The 19,683-nt window shown below is 36.1% G+C and overlaps 1 protein-coding gene across 3 annotated transcripts in view; it reads right to left on the bottom strand.

Annotated features, from left to right (window-relative positions):
• Positions 1-19,683, bottom strand: part of LAMA2 (laminin subunit alpha 2) — a 684,287-nt gene that overhangs the window by 401,838 nt on the left and 262,766 nt on the right. For all 3 annotated transcript variants that reach the window (XM_060419598.1, XM_060419599.1, XM_060419600.1), the window contains exons 8-10: positions 17,053-17,231; positions 9,296-9,395; positions 1,170-1,330 (exon numbers count right to left, since the gene is read on the bottom strand). In XM_060419598.1, coding sequence (XP_060275581.1) covers positions 1,170-1,330; positions 9,296-9,395; positions 17,053-17,231 — 440 coding nt within the window. The remainder of the gene's footprint in view (positions 1-1,169; positions 1,331-9,295; positions 9,396-17,052; positions 17,232-19,683) is intronic.

Below are 19,683 nucleotides of genomic sequence, written 5' to 3'. Positions count from 1 at the left end.
GTTTGATCCCCGGGTTGGGAAGATTCCCCTGGAGCCTGGAGGAGGGCAAGGCAACCCACTCCAGTATTCTTGTCTGGAGAATCCCCATGGACAGAGGAGCCTGGTGGGCTAGAGTCTATGGCGTCACAAAGAGTCAGACACCAGTGAAGTGACTAAACAGCAGCAGCAGATAAGAATAATAAATTAATAAAGGAAATATTCTTAATAAAGTTTCATCTATGCTTTTTCTTTAAAAAAGTAACATTTATTTTTATATTTGTATGGGATTCTGACTTTTTCAGTGGAATGTTTATTCTCTCAGCTAACATAGCTAACATTGTCTGGTCTGAATGTTTTGGAACTGATTCCTGTAAAGTAAACCAGTTTTATGGAGAAGAAAATGGCAACCCACTCAGTATTCCTGCCTGGAGAATCCTGTGGAGAGGGGAGCCTGGTGGGCTGCTGTCCATGGAGTCACACAGAGTTGGATATGACTGAAGCAATGCATGAATGCATGCAAACCAGTTTTATAATTTCAAAGTTGTACTTGCTTCTATGTTTCCTCTATGTGTAAGCTGCAGGTACAGTGTGTCCCTTGGTGATAGCATGATGTCCTATTATCTGAGTGTGTACAATAAACAAAGTTGCATCTCTGAAAGTACTCTTGGGAGGAATTACTGAGCATGTAATCAATTCTACTAGGGTTTCTCACATTTTTTGGTAATTAAATAGAAGAATTTGAACATGGTATTTTCAGACCTATGTGGGTTCAAACTTCAGAAGATTATTTAAAAATCTAGAATGAAACCTTTGAGAGAATTCTTTTCAGAATTAGATAAGTTATGAAGTTAAAGTAGATTTGAGTGTATAGTAGTTTTAAAGGGTTGCTAGCTTTAGTGTTGTATATTTTAAAATTAACAGACTAGATAGGTAAGGGGGCAAATGTGTTTCTGTTGTAAAATAACACATTCTTAAGATGACTTCTCTTCTGTATTTGTAAGTTTTTAGACAAAAGGCATGTGTGCTGAACCAGACCTGATTCTAAAGACACTTACAGGAGTGCTATGATAGAATACAGACTGGATATTTACGGAAGCTCCAATCACTTGATGTGCACAAACATAAGAGAGAAACTAAGGAAAATAACCTTTGCTCTAAACAATGGGACATTGTTTGAGTAAACAACGTACCTTGCAGTTACAGGGTCCAAAACAAGGGTCCTCATTTGTGCTCCCTGGACCACTGCAATTACAGGGTTTGCAGTCTGGGTAGCCAGTGTAACCTCTGGCACAGCGATCACAGCTCACCCCTCTGAAGCCAGGCTTACAATGACAGGACCCAGGTGCCAGACCTAATAAAAGATGAAACACATATCAGTATCTTCAAATTAACTCATAAACCTTCTGAGACTATCACAAGGTGGAAAAGTGGTTTGGGGGTAAAAATATACTACTTTAAAATAAAAACCTAATAAGAATCATCTAAGTAAGACAAAGAAAAAGACTAAAGGTATTCAAACTAAATGTCCATCAACAAATGAATGGATAAAGAAGATATACACAATGGTATATATACACAATGGAATAATACTCAGCCATAACAAAGAGTAAAATAATGCCATTTGCAGCAACATGGATGGATCTAGAGATTATCATACTAAGTAAAGTAATAAGTCAGAAAGAGACAGATACCATAAGGTATCACTTACATGTAGATTCTAAAATATGACACAAATGAACTTAGCTACCAAGCAGAAACAGACTCACAGACACAGAGAAAGGATTTGTGATTGCCAAAGACAAGAGGATTGTGGGAAGGATGAACTGGGAGTTTGGAATTAGCAGATGCAAACTATTTATACAGAGAATGGATAAACAACAAGGTCCTACTGTACAGCACAGAGAGCTATATTCAATGGGATGTGGAAAAAACTGAAGCCAAACTTTTAGGCTTAAATACTTCCATTATTAAAAAATGTGAACAAATTAAAACTTAATTCATGTAATTACAAAAAATGTAAAACAAAATGAATACCATAGGAAGCAAGGGATATTTGAAACATAAACAAAAAGAAATGAAAAGGAAGCAAATAAAAAAGGAAATTTAGACAAGGCTAATTAAGGATATCAAAGGAAAACAAATGATGAAAGAATTCCCACAAAATATTTCAGTACTGATTAATTTTTACAGTATTCTCAATGTTTGAAACTCGTATGTAACATACAAAAAACAGACAGGAATGTAATTCAGTTTATGAAGCTCACGAATAGATGACATCAAAATCTAACAAAGATAACTCAAAATAAACATGGCTGACTCTTTTGCAATCCCATGAACTATAGCTCCTCTATCCATGGAATTTCCCAGGAGTTAATGCAGCTGATGACTTGAAAGTTGAAGCCGATGCTCATTTACCATTCCAGAAATCCCAGGGCCCTCTACTAAATCAATTCTGTCTGGATGATAATACATCTCCTTAAAACACAGTTTACTGAATATTTTAAGCCCAGTGTTGAGATCTACTGTTCAGAAAAAAAAAGTTTCAAAATATTACTGAACATTTTGATGATGAACCTGGTCATCCAAGAGCTCCAATGGAGATGTATAGCGAGATTCACATTGTTTCCAAGCCTGTTAACACATCTATTCTGCAGCCCATGGATCAAGAAGTAATTCTGATTTTCATGTCCGATTATTTTTATATATATAGATAGATAGATATAGATATAGATATATATTCTAAAGCTACAGCTGCCTTAGATAGTGATTCCACTGATGGATTGGGGCAAAGTCAATTGAAAATCTTCTAGAAAGGAGTCACCATTCTAAATGCAATTAAGAACATTACAGGTTAATGGTGTTAGGTAAAAGGAGTCCAGAATGCTGGTGGCTAAAAAGTAAGGGAAGTGAAGGTGAAGTTGCTCAGTCGTGTCCGACTCTTTGCGACCCCAAGCCCACAAAATTAGAACAGAGGAAGGTCCGAGGACTGGAGTGAAACAAACAGCAGGTAAAACAAACAGCACTCCTGGCTAGCCCAATTTACAGGGCAGGCCCAGGGGGAGGAGAAAAAACATAAAAAGAGGAGCCAAAATTGGTCTGGGGGCCTCTCTTCTCTTCATGTCTTTTGGGTCAGAATGCCCTCACACCTCAAGGATGTATTTTCCTTTACTTTCTAAATAAAACTGAGCTGTAACTTGGAGCTACAACAGTGCTCCATCCAAGAGCTGTAACACTGATCTATCAGAGGGCTGTAATGCTGGTCTGTCCATTGCTTCACATTTTTATTGCAATGAGACAGACTGAGGAAACTACAAACTCCCCCGACAATGGGAAGAGGTCAAAGTATCAACATTAACAGAAGTTGAGAAGAAGTTGATTCCAGCCTTTATGGATAACTATGCAGGATTCAACTTCTGTGCACAAAGTCACTGCAGATGTGGTGGAAACAGCAAAAGAATTAGAGCCTGAAAATAGGACTTAATTGCCACAATATGATGATAAATTTTAACAAATGCAGAGTTGCTTCTCCTGGATAAGGAAAGAAAGTGATTCCTTGGAATAGATTCTACTCCTGCTGAAGATGCAGTGAAGACTATTGAACTGACAATAAATATTATGTAAACTATGTTAATAAACTCAGTTGATATTAAGAAGAGATGGCAAGAATGCACAGAACTGTACAAAAAAGATCTTCATGACCCAGATAACCACAAAGATGTGATCACTGACTTAGAGCCAGACATCCTGGAATGTGAAGTCAAGTGGGCCTTAGGAAGCATCACTATGAACAAAGCTAGTGGAGGTGATGGGATTTCAGTTGAGCTATTTCAAATCCTAAAAGATGATGCTGTGAAACAGTGGTGCACTCAATATGTCAGCAAATTTGGAAAACTCAGCAGTGGCCACAGGACTGGAAAAGCTTAGTTTTCATTACAATTCCAAAGAAAGGCAATGCCAAAGAATGCTCAAACTAATACACAATTGCACTCATCTCACACACTAGCAAAGTAATGCTTAAAATTCTCCAAGCCAGGCTTCAGAAATACATGAAATGTGAACTTCCAGATGTTCAAGCTGGTTTTACAAATGGCAGAGGAACCAGAGATCAAATTGCCAACATCCGCTGGATCATCAAAAAAGCAAGAGAGTTCCAGAAAAGCATCTATTTCTTCTTTATTGACTATGCCAAAGCCTTTGACTGTGTGGATCACAATCAACTGTGGAAAATTCTGAAAGAGATGGGAATACCAGACCATCTGACCTGCCTCTTGAGAAATCTGTATGTAGTCAGGAAGTAACAGTTAGAACTGGACATGGAACAACAGACTGGTTCCAAATAGGAAAAGGAGTACATCAAGGCTGTATATTGTCACCCTGCTTATTTAACTTCTATGCAGAGTACATCATGAGAAACGCTGAGCTGGATGAAGCCCAAGCTGGAATCAAGATTGCCAGGAGAAATATCAAAAACCTCAGATATGCAGATGACACCACCCTTATGGCAGAAACTGAAGAAGAACTAAAGAGCCTCTTAATGAAAGTGAAAGAGGAGAGAGAAAAAGCTGGCTTAAAGCTAAACTTTCAGAAAACAAAGATCATGGCATTCGGTCCCATCACTACATGGCAAACAGATGGGGAAACAGTGCCAGATTTTATTTTTGGGGGCTCCAAAATCACTGCAGATGGTGACTGCAGCCATGAAATAAAAAGATGCTTACTCCTTGCAAGAAAAGTTATGACCAACCTAGACAGCATATTAAAAAGCAGAGACTTTACTTTGCCAACAAAAGTCCATCTACTCAAGGCTATGGGGTTTCCAGTAGTCGTGTATGGATGTGAGATTTGGATTATAAAGAAAGCTGAGTGCCGAAGAAGTGATGCTTTTGAACTGTGTTGTTGGAGAAGATTCTTGAGAGTCCCTTGGACTGCAAGGAGATCCAATCAGTCCATCCTAAAGGAAATCAGTCCTGAATGTTCATTGGAAGGACTGATGCTGAAGCTGAAACTCCAATTCTTTGGCCACCTGATGTGAAGAACTGACTCATTTGAAAATACCCTGATGCTGGGAAAGATTGAGGGCAGGAGGAGAAGGGGACGACAGAGGATGAGATGGTTGGATGGCATCACTGACTCAATGGACATGAGTTTAAGTAAACTCCGGGAGTTGGTGATGGACAGGGAGGCCTGGCGTGCTGCAGTCCATGGGGTCACAAAGAGTTGGACGCAACTGAGCGACTGAACTGACTGAATTGAGCTGATAAAGCAGCCTCAGGGTTTGAGAAGACTGACTCCAATTTTGAAAGATGTCTTGTTGTGGATAAAATGCTATCAAAAAGTATTACATGCTACAGAGAAATTGTTTTTGAAAGGAAGAGTCAGTCAATGTAGCAAACATCATTGTTTAGTTATAGTAAGAAATTGCCACAGCCATCCCAACTTTCAGCAACCACCACCCTGTAGCCATTGACCTAAAGGCAAGCTCCTCCATCAGCAAAAAGTTGCAACTCACTACAGGATCAGATAACGGTTAGCATTTTTTAGCAAGAAAGTCTTTTTGAATTAAGGTATTGTATTTTTAGACATAATGCTATTACACATTTAATAGATTACAGTATAATGTAAACATAACTTTAATATGCACTGGGTAACCAAAAATTATTGGAACTTGCTTTATTACAGTGGTCTGGAACTGAACTTGTAATATCTCTGAGTTATGTCTGTATTGTTGAACATTAATAAATTTATTTTCTTAATCCTATGTAGAAGTCAAATGAAAAAGAAATCTGTTCACTTCAATAAAGGCCACAGAAACACTCCCCTCAATTAATATTTATTTCTGATATTAAAATATCCAGACCTCAAGACTAAACAGAAATATTCTATGTAATAAAAAATGTCTATTTCAATGTTTGTTTCTGAAAGTGCTACAAACTAAATGTCTTGTCAGAACACTTGACTGTGCAGGTTGAAACTAGCAGACAGATATATATATATATATAATGATTGTGCTGTTATGAAGCAGAGAAATCCCTTGGAGATCAGAAACTATAATTATTTTCTAGAGTAGTAAGCCATTTCTTAAACCAGTGTCTTTCCTGCTGCTTCTGCTGCTAAGTTGCTTCAGTCGTGTCTGACTGTGCAACCCCATAGATGGCAGCCCGCCAGGCTCCCCATCCCTAGGATTCTCCAGGCAAGAACACTGGAGTGGGTTGCCATTTCCTTCTCCAATGCATGAAAGTGAAAAGTGAAAGTGAAGTCGCTCAGTTGTGTCGGACTCTTAGCAACCCCATGGACTGCAGCCTACCAGCTTCCTCTCCCCATGGGATTTTCCAGGCAAGAGTACTGGTTGGGTTGCAATTGCCTTCTCCAAGTGTCTTTCCTGAAGTCAATTAATTCTGATTAAGTAGTCTAGAGTGTGGATCATGGTTTTATTGAACAAAAGACAAACTCTAGGTACTACTCAAGGTAGGATGACATATCAGAGAACTTTACATATAAACTCAAGACTCCTGAAAGGTTAAACTAGGAAATACACATGTATGTGCACACACACACACACACACACACACACACAGTTAGGAAAAGCACAAGAAAATAAGGCCCAGATAAACACTTACCAAAAAAATCAAACTACAGAATCAAACAGATAGCAGAGAGCACTACTAACATACACAAATTATAAGATAAACATACATCTTTCCTCTCTTATCTGTGGTTTCACTTTTCATGGTTTCAGTTAACCTGTGGTCAACCCCAGTTGAAAAATATCAAATGGAAAATTGGAAAGCATGTAAGAATTAAAGATTTTAAAATTAAAAAAAAAAAAAGAAACAATTCCTTATTTTTGTATTCTGAGTAAGTGATGAATTCTTGCATCATCCCACTCTGCCCAGGACATGAGCCATCGCTTTTTCCAGTAGATCCCACCCCACTGATCACTTAGAAAGCCATCTTGTTTCTCAGATTGACTGTCAAGGTATTGCAGTGCTCAAGTAATCCTTGAGATGATGGATGTTCACTACACTTGTTGTGGTAATAATTTCATGAAGTATGAAAGTCAAATCATCATGTTGAATACTTTAAATTTACACAGTGAAAGTGAAAGTCGCTCAGTGTGTCCAATTCTTTGTGACCTCATGGACTATACAGTCCATGGAATTCTTCAGGACAGAATACTGGAGTGGGTAGCCTTTCCCTTCTCCAGGGGAACTTCCCAACCCAGGAATAAAACCCAGGTCTCCCATTGCAGGTTGATTCTTTTTTTTTTTTTTTTTTTTAAATTTTAAAATCTTTAATTCTTACATGCATTCCCAAACCAGCTGAGCCATAAGGGAAGCCCAAGCTTACACAGTGCTGTATGTCAATTATATTGCAATAAAACTGGAAGAATCAAAAGAAATAAGAGCTAAAGAAATAAATAATTTGCTTATCTTGGAGTAGATAAGAATTCAAAAATTATAAAGGCACATAAGAAATTCAATAAAAAATTAATATGTATAGTGATTTTAACATAATATCATTATTATAGCTAAAGTGAGTTTTCTGAATTTTGGTACATTACTATATAAAAAATTTTAAATCATAATTACATTTGGAAATGAGACTAGGGTTAAATAGGTTAAAGAGGACAGTATTTGCTATCTACTTTATTCTGTTCCTACTGTTAAAATTTTAGCTGACCATGTGTTGTTTTCCTAGTAACTGAAAAATCACTGTACTGTACAACTGTAACATATATAATATTGTACATCAACTATACCACAATTTGAAAAAAAAAGAATTTGGATCTCAGAGGGAAAAATAATTGAAAAATATTTTATATACAAATAGCTTCATTACAGATTGGTTAAAATTTACAAAGTTTGGAAACAATCTTAATATCTTTCAGAGTTGAGGACTGTTATTTAGGAGCTAAAACCAAATATCAGAGAAATATGAACAGATATGGGGAAAAAGTCACCATCTAAAGTTAACACATAAATGTTAATAATAGTATTTGAGTTACCACTGCATTGAATACCCATTTTTCTACTTTTCTACTTTTTTTAAATCACTTTTTCAACAGCAAAATACTTACTGTTTAAACTCAGGGAATAAAATTAAATTACCTTAATGTGATTTAGTTATTATTATAAAAAGATAAGGAACCATAAAATAAAAAATGATACCAATAATTCACCATTAGAGTTTTTAAATAATTATTTTTTAATCTTTTAAGATTTAAGACTCTAAGGCCTAAATACATAATCATATAGCTTTGTAAAGAAAGCAGGTAAGTTAAACTGCCAAAGAAATGTTGCCAGCCTTTTAACTCAAAAGTCTTTGGGGGAAAAGCCTATACAATAGCCATGATTTATTTTAGCCTTCGCACAGGAGAGAAGAATCCAGTCTTCAACATATAAAGAAACAGTTCCAGATATATTCTATGAATTTTCTACTTAACCTTGGCAAGCAATTTTCCTGGAAGTAGCTTGTAAACATTTTTACATCCAGGAGTTATTCTGGCATTTGATTCCTTAATGTTTGAAGTTCACCATGAATTTCAATCGTCAAAGCAGGTATTAGCTTAAATTAATGTCAGCCTCTTTTCCTTCATTAACTCATTCCTACTGCCTTTCATAGTCCTTTATGCACACTTCTTGTTTTCTGTATTATTAACTACATCTCAGTCTGTGATCTCATCTATTCACTCTTCCTTTGTAGCACACACATCCCTCAAGGAGCACTGTCATTTCACCCCAGAAACCATACCAGCTACAAAGTAATCTAATAAATAACAAAACATCAAAAGGTATATACACCACAGATGTATAATTGACTAGAAGGTGTATGTATATATATATATAAATACACACAGATGTGTAAATATATATGCATATACATCGGAGAAGGCAATGGCAACCCACTCCAGTACTCTTGCCTGGAAAATCCCATGGACGGAGGAGCCTGGTAGGCGGCAGTCCACGGGGTCACTAGGAGTCGGACGCGACTGAACGACTTTAGTTTCACATTTCACTTTCATGCATTGGAGAAGGAAATGGCAACCCACTCCAGTATTCTTGCCTGGAGAATCCCAGGGACAGGGGAGCCTGGTGGGCTGCCGTCTGTGGGGTCACACAAAGTCGGACATGACTGAAGTGACTTAGCAGCAATAGCAGCATACATGTATAACTAATGTAAAAAAATTCAACTCGTCTTGCTTTTAAAGTATAATTAAACATAAACGTAATTATTGAGATGTAAGAGTTGGATATGACTGAGCAACTAGCACTTTTTCACTTTTAATCAGAACAATGGCCCTCTACCAAATTCTTACCTCGTCGAGCATGTTTTTCATCCTTGACACAGACTTCATTTAAGGAACCAACTGGATCACAATGGCATGGCTGGCATGGTCTTGGATAATTTGGAGATACCTAACAAAAATATTAAATTGCTTTAAGTCAACTGTAATAAAAAACACTAATATTTTTTGATCCAGTAAGCCTTAGAGATCATTTTAACGACATATAGTTAGTTAGACATTATATTAAGAAAATAATAGAAGAAAATTCTTTATTTTTACAAATTAATGATATGCAATAAGAAACTATATTGAAAAAATAATAACATAAGAAAATTTCTTTACTATATTTTCAAAATTGCTAGAATTCATTTCTTCAAAGAGGATATACAGAAGTAAACAGAATAATATAATAAACTCCTATGTAACTGTTACCTAGATTCAATGATTACCAGGATTTTACCATATAACTTTCATTGTGCTTTATTCTTTGCTAAAGTTTTTAAAGAAAATCCCAAACCATTTTTTAATCTCTACATATTTTAGAATGTACCTCTTCCTTTTATAATCACAATTACCATCATAAGAAACAAAATATCAATGTTTGCTTATATAGAAAATGTAAGAGAAAGACACATTCCATGATAAATCTTCCTTACTGTTTTGTTTTATTACAACGTAGTTCAAATTAGTAATTTTCCCCTAAATTTTTAATTTTCAAAACCTTTTTCACATTGATCACAATACAACTAATTAAATTTGGTGCTTGAGAAAAGGTAATCTTAAATATTTACATTAAAATTTTGATTTTCTCAGGAGTGAGCATAATCTGGGGTGAGGAATGTAGGTTCTATAATTAGGAAGCCTTGAGCTCACATTCCATTGTGCCCACTTACTGGCTATGCAGTCTCCTGCACCTTACTTTCTGGTAATATGAGATTAATAATAGCAATCATAGTGATGTAATTAAATGAAAATTAAGAGGAATAACAGAAACCATCTAAGATTTCTCACATATATCAAATACTCAATACAACAAGTAGCTTTTAACATTAGAATATTTTAATTAAATAAACCTAAACTGAGATATTACTTTGCCAAGAAAGGTCCATCTAGTCAAGGCTATAGTTTTTCCAGTGGCATATATGGATGTGAGAGTTGGACTGTGAAGAAAGCTGAGTGCCGAAGAATTGATGATTTTGAACTATGGTGTTGGAGAAGACTCTTGAGAGTCCCTTGGACTGCAAGGAGATCCAACCAGTCCATTCTGAAGGAGATCAGCCCTGGGATTTCTTTGGAAGGAATGATGCTAAAGCTGAAACTCCAGTACTTTGCAAAGAGTTGACTCATTGGAAAAGACTGATGCTGGGAGGGATTTGGGGCAGGAGGAGAAGGGAACGACAGAGGATGAGATGGCTGGATAGCATCACTGACTCAATGAACGTGAATCTGAGTGAACTCCGGGAGTTGGTGATGGACAGGGAGGCCTGGCGTGCTGCGATTCATGGGGTCGCAAAGAGTCGGACACGACTGAGTGACTGAACTGAATTGAACTGAAACTGTGCCAATGTACCATACATCAAACATTTATTTTCTAGACGTAATAGGATAAAAATAAAAAAGCAACTAAATTCTTTGCCTAGGAAATACTAAAATACTGCTGAATATACATATAATTATGTATATAAGGTATTTCCTATAAAATATTGCTTTTTTTTTTGATGTGGACCGTCTTTAAAGTCTTTTTAAAATTTGTTATAGCATTACTTCTGTTTTGTGTTTTGGTTTTTTGGCCAGAAATCATGTGGAATCCTAGCTCCCTGATCAGGGATTGAACTTGCAACCCCTGCAGGGCCAGGCGGCAAAGTCTTAACCACTGAACCATCAGGGAAGTCCCCAAATATAGTTAACATATATATATATGTGTATATATATATATATATATATATGTATATGTATATATTTAATTTATAATGAAAACTTGATTGTTAACAAGTCAAATAATCATAAGCAGAAAAATATTTACATGTCTGATGGAATTCGATCTTCTAAGTCCATAGATCAGTTTCAAAATCATTATTTAATACCCATTCATTTACTTTCTATTGTGAAGAAAGGATCGTGCAAAGCCCAGATAGGTAAGGCCTGCTTTCTGCATTAAAGAAGCTTACTGGAAAAGCAGACTTGAAAGATATTGATTAAATAGAATGTGCCAAGTGATAAAACAGACACAGAGAAGAGAATTCTGGAGCAAAAGAGGAGGGAGTAAGCTGGATCATCAAAAAAGTAAAAGAGTTCCAGAAAAACATCTCTTTCTGCTTTATTGACTATGCCAAAACCTTTGACTGTGTGGATCACAATCAACTGTGGAAAATTCTGAAAGAGATGGGAATACAGACCACCTGACCTGACTCTTGAGAAACCTAGATGCAGGTCAGGAAGCAACAGTTAGAACTGGACATGGAACAACAGACTGGGTCCAAATACAAAAAGGAGTACATCAAGGCTGTATATTGTTACCCTGCCTATGTAACTTCTATGCAGAGTACATCATGAGAAACGCTGGGCTGCAAGAAGCACAAGCTGGAATCAAGATTACCGGAAAAATATCAATAACCTCAGATATGCAGATGACACCACCTTTACGGCAGAAAGTGAAGAGGAACTAAAAAGCCTCTTGATGAAAGTGAAAGAGGAGAGTGAAAAAGTTGGCTTAAAGCTCAACATTCAGAAAACTAAGTTCATGGCATCTGGTCCCATCACTTCATGGGAAATAGATGGGGAAACAGTGGAAACAGTATAAGACTTTATTTTGGGGGGCTACAGAATCACTGCAGATGGTGATTGCAGCCATGAAATTAAAAGACGCTTACTCCTTGGAAGGAAGGTTATGACCAACCTAGATAGCATATTCAAAAGCAGAGACATTACTTTGCCAACAAAGGTCCGTCTAGTCAAGGCTATGGTTTTTCCAGTGGTCATGTGTGGATGTGGGAGTTGGACTGTGAAGAAAGCTGAGTGCCGAAGAATTGATGCTTCTGAACTGTAGTGTTGGAGAAGACTCTTGAGAGTCCCTGAGACTGCAAGGAGATCCAACCAGTCCATTCTAAGGGAGATCAGTCCTGGGTGTTCATTGGAAGGAATGATGCTAAGGCTGAAACTCCAGTACTTTGGCCACCTCATGTGAAGAGGTGACTCATTGGAAAAGACTGTGATGCTGGGAGGGATTGGGGGCAGGAGGAGAAGGGGACGACAGAGGATGAGATGGCTGGATGGCATCACTGACTCGATGGACATGAGTCTGAGTGAACTATGGGAGTTGGTGATGGACAGGGAGGCCTGGTGTGCTGCGATTCATGGGGTCGCAAAGAGTCGAACATGACTGAGGGACTGAACTGAACTGAACTGAAGAACACAATGAATACAAGTAACGTTTCACAGAAAAAGTGACAATTAGTGACAAAAAAGTGACTAGAGGTTAAAGTGAGTTGCAATTTGAGGGAAGAATTGGGAGAAGGACTTTCTAACTAAGAGAAAACTGCAACACCAAAAGAAAAAACAAAAAACAAAAACAACACCCCTTTGGGCATATATAGCAATAAATTTCTTTAGGATAAATTCTTAGCTTTTATGAGTATGATTTATGATTCCAATGATGAGTTTGAGTAAATCAAAGCCTCCTAATTTATTATCCTTCCTTATAGTAATTGGGAAAATCTGCTTGAATCAGATTGCTGATCAGGAGAACTTCCAGTGAACCCTCCTACACTGTTGGTGGGGATGTAAATTGGTATAGCTACTATGGAGAACAGTATGGAGGTTCCTTAAAAGACTAAATTTAGAGCTACCAGATGACCCTGAAATCCCACTCCTGGGCATACATCCAGAGAAAAACATGATCCGAAAGGATACATGCACCCAAATGTTTATTGCAGGATCACTAACAAGAGCCAAGACATGGAATCAACCTAAATTTCCATCAACAGAAGAATGGACAAAGAAAATGTGGTATATATATCCAATGGAATATTACTCAGTCCTTAAAAAGATTGAAATAATGCCATTTGCAGCAACATGGATGGACCCAGAGAGTGTCATACTGAGTGAAGCAAGTCTGACAGAAGAATAAGAAACATTGTATGACATTCCTTATATGTGGAATCTAAAAAGAAATGATACAAAGGAAACCCTCTAACATAAGATAGTCTATAAATATATCTATTTTATACTTTAATTTTACTAAAATAATAAGATTATTAATTCTCTAAACATGGCCATAAGTATATATATATATATACATGTATGTTTTAATTTTTAAATATATGTACTTAGTAGATATACCTAAAATTAGATTTTAGGGCAATAATTTTTAATAATGCAGATATATGTTTTTAAGATATAAAATTTATAGTGTACAAAAATTTTATTACTATATCTTCATTAAAACATAAGGAATTTTCACCCAAATACTAAACACTTGAAATAGTTGAAGTTTTAGCACAAAATATATTAAAAACTTGATCAAGCTTCCAGTTTTAGTAATGGCAGAGTGTCTTTAATAGGTCCAACACATCCTAAAATGACAATGATGAATTCTGGACAAATATAAAAATCAAATATTTGAGGGCTTGGGAGAATAATCAAAAGCATGCAGAAATTAGAAGGATTTGAGATTTGAAAGAAAAAACACACTAGATAAGATTCATGTTCATATAAGGGTAACAATGAAATCTATGTATTGATATCCCTCCATTCTTAACTGATTCCTTAATTGCACATTAATTCTGGGGACTCCAAGGGGCCCACTGGAAGCAACAGCAGGAAAGTTGAATGACCTGAATAGACTTTCTAGTCCACATGATATAACCTAAATAGAAATTAGTTTATCAACCAAGAAAGGTTAGCTACATACTTTTAGTTTTCTGTTAATCTGCTCTAGAGAAGTATAAAAGCAAGCCTCCAGTTTCTTAGTGATTAGTCAGTAAGCTGACTATAAACTGAAACAAAACCCAAAAATCTTCAGAAGAAGATAATAGAATCTTTTGTCACTACAATGTATCAACCAAAATTTCCTGTGTTAATCAGGAATTACTAGACATGAGGAGAAAAACTAAGGCATGGTCCTTGTTCAGGAAAAAAACAGGTCAGCAAAAACAGTGAGGTGCCCCAGGTATTAACAGACAAGGACTTGTATAGGTCTCTAGATATGCTGAAGAGCATAAAGGTAATAAGGTTTATAATGAGTGAATACATGGATTTTTTTTCAGCAGAGTGGAGGAAACTATAAAAAAAAATAAGCACGCTGTAAAGCTGAAAAATTAACTGGTATGCTTAGCAACAGATAACTGATGGCATGCAGAAAAGTAGTGTAGCTAATTACACAAAAATAGAAATTATCCAATCTGAAGCACAAAGAAAGAAAAAAAAATTATCACAGCCTCAGTAACCTATAGGCCTAGTCCAGCAACATGGACTGTATGTAGCTGGAGTCACAAAAGGATGAGAGCACAGTTCAAAAACATATGTAAAGAAATAATGGCCTAAAATTTCCCATTTCCAGCAATCTCAATTTATAACTACAAGAAGTTTAGTAACCAAGAATATAAGCACAAAGAAAGTCACATTTAGACAAACATCGTCTAACCAAGATTGGAAAACTTTTCCTGTAAAATTAGATAGCATCATTGTAGGTTTTGTAAGTTACCTAAGGTCTGTTTCTTCTTTTTCTCCCCTTCCTCACCTCCTCCTCTTTCTCCTAGCTTTTGTTCCATCTTATTCTTGCTCTTTTTCTTAATTGGGTTGTTCTTTTTCTTCTCGCTCCATCTCCTTTCCCTTTCCCTTCGTTTCCTCCTCCCCTCCTCCTCCTCCCCCTCTTTTTAAAATAAGTTTTTTCAAATATACAGAAAAATTTTTTGTTGTTGTTTGCAGGCCATACAAGTATAGGCCATGGGTCAAATCTTATCTAGGGTCCATAGTTTACCAACACATGGTCTGTTTGCTAAAAGATAAATATAAAGAGTATATCTTGAAATCAGAGAAGACAGACACCTTATATACAGGAGAACAAAAATAAAAATGATGGCTGCCCTCTCGTAAGAATAAACAAAATCCAAAAAAGACCATAATACATTGAGTACAGGGCTATAACAAATTTCCTCCCAGTTCTGTCTACTTATTTAGCTGCACTGTGTTTCTTAGCGATTACATCTATAAAAATGAAAACAAAATATAAATTTTCCATTTTAATAATAAGTAATATTCATACATGTGACTTTCCTGGTGGCTCAGATGGTAAAGAATTTGCCTGCAATGTGGGAGACCTGGCTTTAATCCCTGTCAGGAAGATCCCCTGGAGAAGGGAATGGCAACCCACTCCAGTATGCTTGCCTGGAGAATTCCATGGACAGAGGAGCCTGGAGGGATATAGTCCATGGGCTCACAAAGAGTTGGACACAACTGAGTGACTAACACTAACCACTGGATAACTTATTAAAGCCCAAATACTTAGAAACTAAACAATAGAGAAGAAATCACAATGTGAATAAAAAATTATTTTAATTAAATTATAATGATGTACACTACATATTTCTGAAATCATGGGAACCAGCCAGTCATGAAGACAGTGTGCTGTTAGCACAAGGATGGAAAAATAAATCCATGGAACAGAACTGGGGCTCCAGATATTAACCCAAATGATCAACTTATCTTCAAAAAATGGCTCAAAACAATTTGAAAGAGAAAAAAAGTATTTTTCAAAAAATGGTGCTGGAACAACAGGTGAATGTAGATCTCAATCATTACTTCACACTCCAGACAAAGATTTACTTGAGATGGGTTACAGCCCTAAAACTTAAAATTATGACTTTTCTAGAATTTAAAAGAAAAATTTTGAAGGAACACTTCACAAGAGAGGATACAGAATAGCCAGCAGGCACTTAAAAGAAATTTAATCCAAAAAAACTGCTGTAAATTCATAATAGAAGATGTGCTGTAGCACTCAGCGTTGATAGGACTTAGTGATTGCCTAGTACTGACTTGCCAGACCCATTACACCCACATCCACTAGGATGACTACTTCAAAAAGAGTCAAGACCAAATGTTAGAGAGAGATGGAAGAAGTAGAACTCACGTATATTTCTGGTGAACATGTAAAATAGTATCATTAACTTGATGAAACATTGGCAGTATCTTACAAAGCCAAACATATATCTATTCTATGAAACAACTATTATACTCCTAGACATTTACACAAGGTTAATAACACATGAGCACAAAAAGACTCATATAAAATTGATTTGCAGGAACTAACCAAAAACTGGAAATGACCCAAATATATAGGAGAATGGATTTAAAATTGAGATACATTCATGCAGAGGGCTACTCCTGAGCATTTTTTAAAAAAGAAATACTATTGGTGTGTATAACATGGGTAAATTTAAACCTGTTACATTGAGTGAAAGGAAGACCAAAAATTTTGTGAACTTACGATTTCATTTTTAGAAAATTCACTAAGAGGCAAACTAATTTATACTCTAAAAATCAGAACAAAGTTTGCCTGGGGGGTAAGGATTGACTGGAATGAGTTACCATGGGACTTTCTAGAGAGATGGAAATATTTTATATCACATCCTCAATGATTTAAATCAGCTTCTATTATGAAATATTTCTAGTCACCTTTGAGATTTGAAGTCCAACTATTTAAAGAAGCAATCAAAATTATTTTTCCCTGTAATATATCTCAGTCTGAAAAATCCAAAATCATACTTCATGAAAGAAAAAGCATACTTTACCCCTTTGGGTCTGAAGAAACCATCAATGCATGTCTCACAGTTTATACCAGCAGTGTTTCGAGTACAATTAATGCACACACCCCCTCCAATGTACTTTCCATGTATATTTAAACTCTGATTTCTTCTGGCAACATTTTCATCATAATAGCATTCTTCAGCTTTCCCATGACAATTGCAGGCTGCATTAGGGAAAAATAAATTCATAAACTTTCAGATATATATAAAAATAATTTTTGTTACATAAGAGATTTCTATACCATATGGCAAATTATATTACATTATATGAATATACATACAAAGCCAATACAAATATGCCTAGAAAGTACATGAATCTATTAGATAAATTAATAAATATATATTAAGGGAAATTAAAACATATAAATTAAACTGAATAGTATGAAATTGCCAATATTTGACTGATTTTATCTTATAAAACCAATATTTCATATAATTCAACCTATAGCTTCCTATTACAACAAACAGATTATTACTTAAGTATGATACTGAATGATTAACATTTGTGTAATCTGTGATGAATAATTACTATATGTGAATCTCTGTATTAGATCCTATGGGTAAAGAAGGATGTTTAGTATATACACATTTGATCTTTGAATATCACAGGGATTAAGGGTGTCAACCCTTTGCACAATTTAAATCTGGAGTATAACTATGCAGTCAGCCCTTCCTGTCCTTGGTTTCTCATCCCCCAATTCGACCAACTGAAGATTGAGTAGTACTGCAGCTCTGTTGTCTGCATTTAGGGAAGAAAACCCACCTATAACTTGTAAAGCAGGCTTAGATATAGTACAGTCAGTAAAGAATCTGCCTGCAATGCAGGAGACCTGAGTTCAATCCCTATGTCAGGCAGATCATCTAGAGAAGGAAACAGCAACCTTCTCCAGTATTCTTGCCTGGAAAATCCAGTGGACAGAGAGGCCTGGCAGGCTACAGTCCTTGGGGTCACAAGAGTCGGACACGACTTACCAACTAAACCATAACTTGTAAAAAGTCACCAAATCAGAATTGTAAGCCAGACTCTGAAGTTAGGCTCCAGAGTCTTAGGGTCAATCTCTATCACAATCCCTTCAAGTTATCTAATAAGAGAGAAAAGATGTACAATTAGTGCAAAGTAATCAGGACAAGAGGAGAGCTGTATTGTTCAGTGATGAGATCATGCTATTGTATGCCAGTCTTGGATTTGGGTATCCTCTTTACATTCATGTCCAACTCTTTGTGACCCTATGGATCAAATCCCCTGTCCATGGGATTCTTTAGGCGAGAATACTGGAGTAGGTTGCCGTGTCCTCCTCCAGGAGATCTTCCCAACCCAGAGAGTAAACCTATGTCTCTTAATGTCCGCTTCATTGGCAGATGGATTCTTTACCACTAGTGTCACCTGGAAAGCCCATAAATGTCAGTAGCAGGTCACAAAAGAGTCGGACAGCACTTAGTGACTAAACAACTAATGAGAAGGATTGTAAGAGGTCCTATAGAGAAATCGAGTATATCTACAGATTAAATTCCTGCAAGTACAATTTCTGGTCAGGGGCTAGAATTTTAACTTTAATTAACTTGAAAACTTTCTCTCTAAAAATGCTAGATCAGATTACTTTTCCTCCAAGAGACACGTTAAAACTGATTCCCCACAGCCTCGCCTACACTGTGTATTATCAACATTTTTAATTCAGCTCCTAGACATAGTAAACATTCAAACATATGTTGAGTTAATGAAGGAACATCTTGGTAAGTTTTAAAAAAGTACTTTTATTGTTTTAATGGATACTTCTTTAATCATAAATGTGACAATTTCTTTATATGATTATGTCATAGTTTTTTCCTGAGAAATGCCTGTTTCAATCTTAGCTTATTTTTAACAATTAAAAAAAAATTTCTTATTGCTATGGACGCTTAATACAGTAAAGATATTTTCCCCCTTGTCCGGTTTGTTGCAAATAGCTTCTTCAGTTTGTTGGCTTTTGATTTAGGATATAGCACTGTTGCTGTATTAATGGAGAGTTTCCAAACTTTATTCTAGGGAAGTATATAATCACAAATATAAATCACTAGGCATGATATGCAGTTTTATATCTTTAGGACAATGCACAAGAATTCTTAAAAATCTTACTGTAAAAATATATTGCAAGAAACCATCAAGATTTCTGCTACCAGTGTAACTAGAGAGAAATGCAGAGGAATACAAATGTATTCTCACATTATTTAGAACTCGTATTGCTGACTGTACTTATAACCATGAGCTAAGGCAGGTAAAGACTGATGCTTGAGAAGCATACACTCCACGTATGAGGGCCCCCTGCCTACAGCTCTGGCTGCTGTTGACAGGTCCTGGACCTGCATATCTTCCATCTAAAGCCTCAGAGGACACAGAGAGAACCTACTCACAAACAACCATTTTACACTCTGCCATCAGCAGTTTGTTGTTTCATCAAATGTTCATGACACATGATAGAAACTGTTAGTACAGGCTTAGCAATGGAATACATACCCCTTGCACTTTATAGATACACCCTGCCTCAAATAAGCTAGATTGATAAAATCCAAATTAAAGTCAAGTGAGTTAGAAGGAAATTATTCATTTTATCTTTCTTTCTGGGAGAGATGGGAGGTTGG

The sequence above is a fragment of the Ovis aries genome, chromosome 8 (genome assembly GCF_016772045.2).
Source record: "Ovis aries strain OAR_USU_Benz2616 breed Rambouillet chromosome 8, ARS-UI_Ramb_v3.0, whole genome shotgun sequence".
Lineage (NCBI taxonomy): Eukaryota > Metazoa > Chordata > Mammalia > Artiodactyla > Bovidae > Ovis > Ovis aries.
Note: the sequence above shows the minus strand (reverse complement) of the source record. Positions and strands in the feature narration are given on the sequence as shown.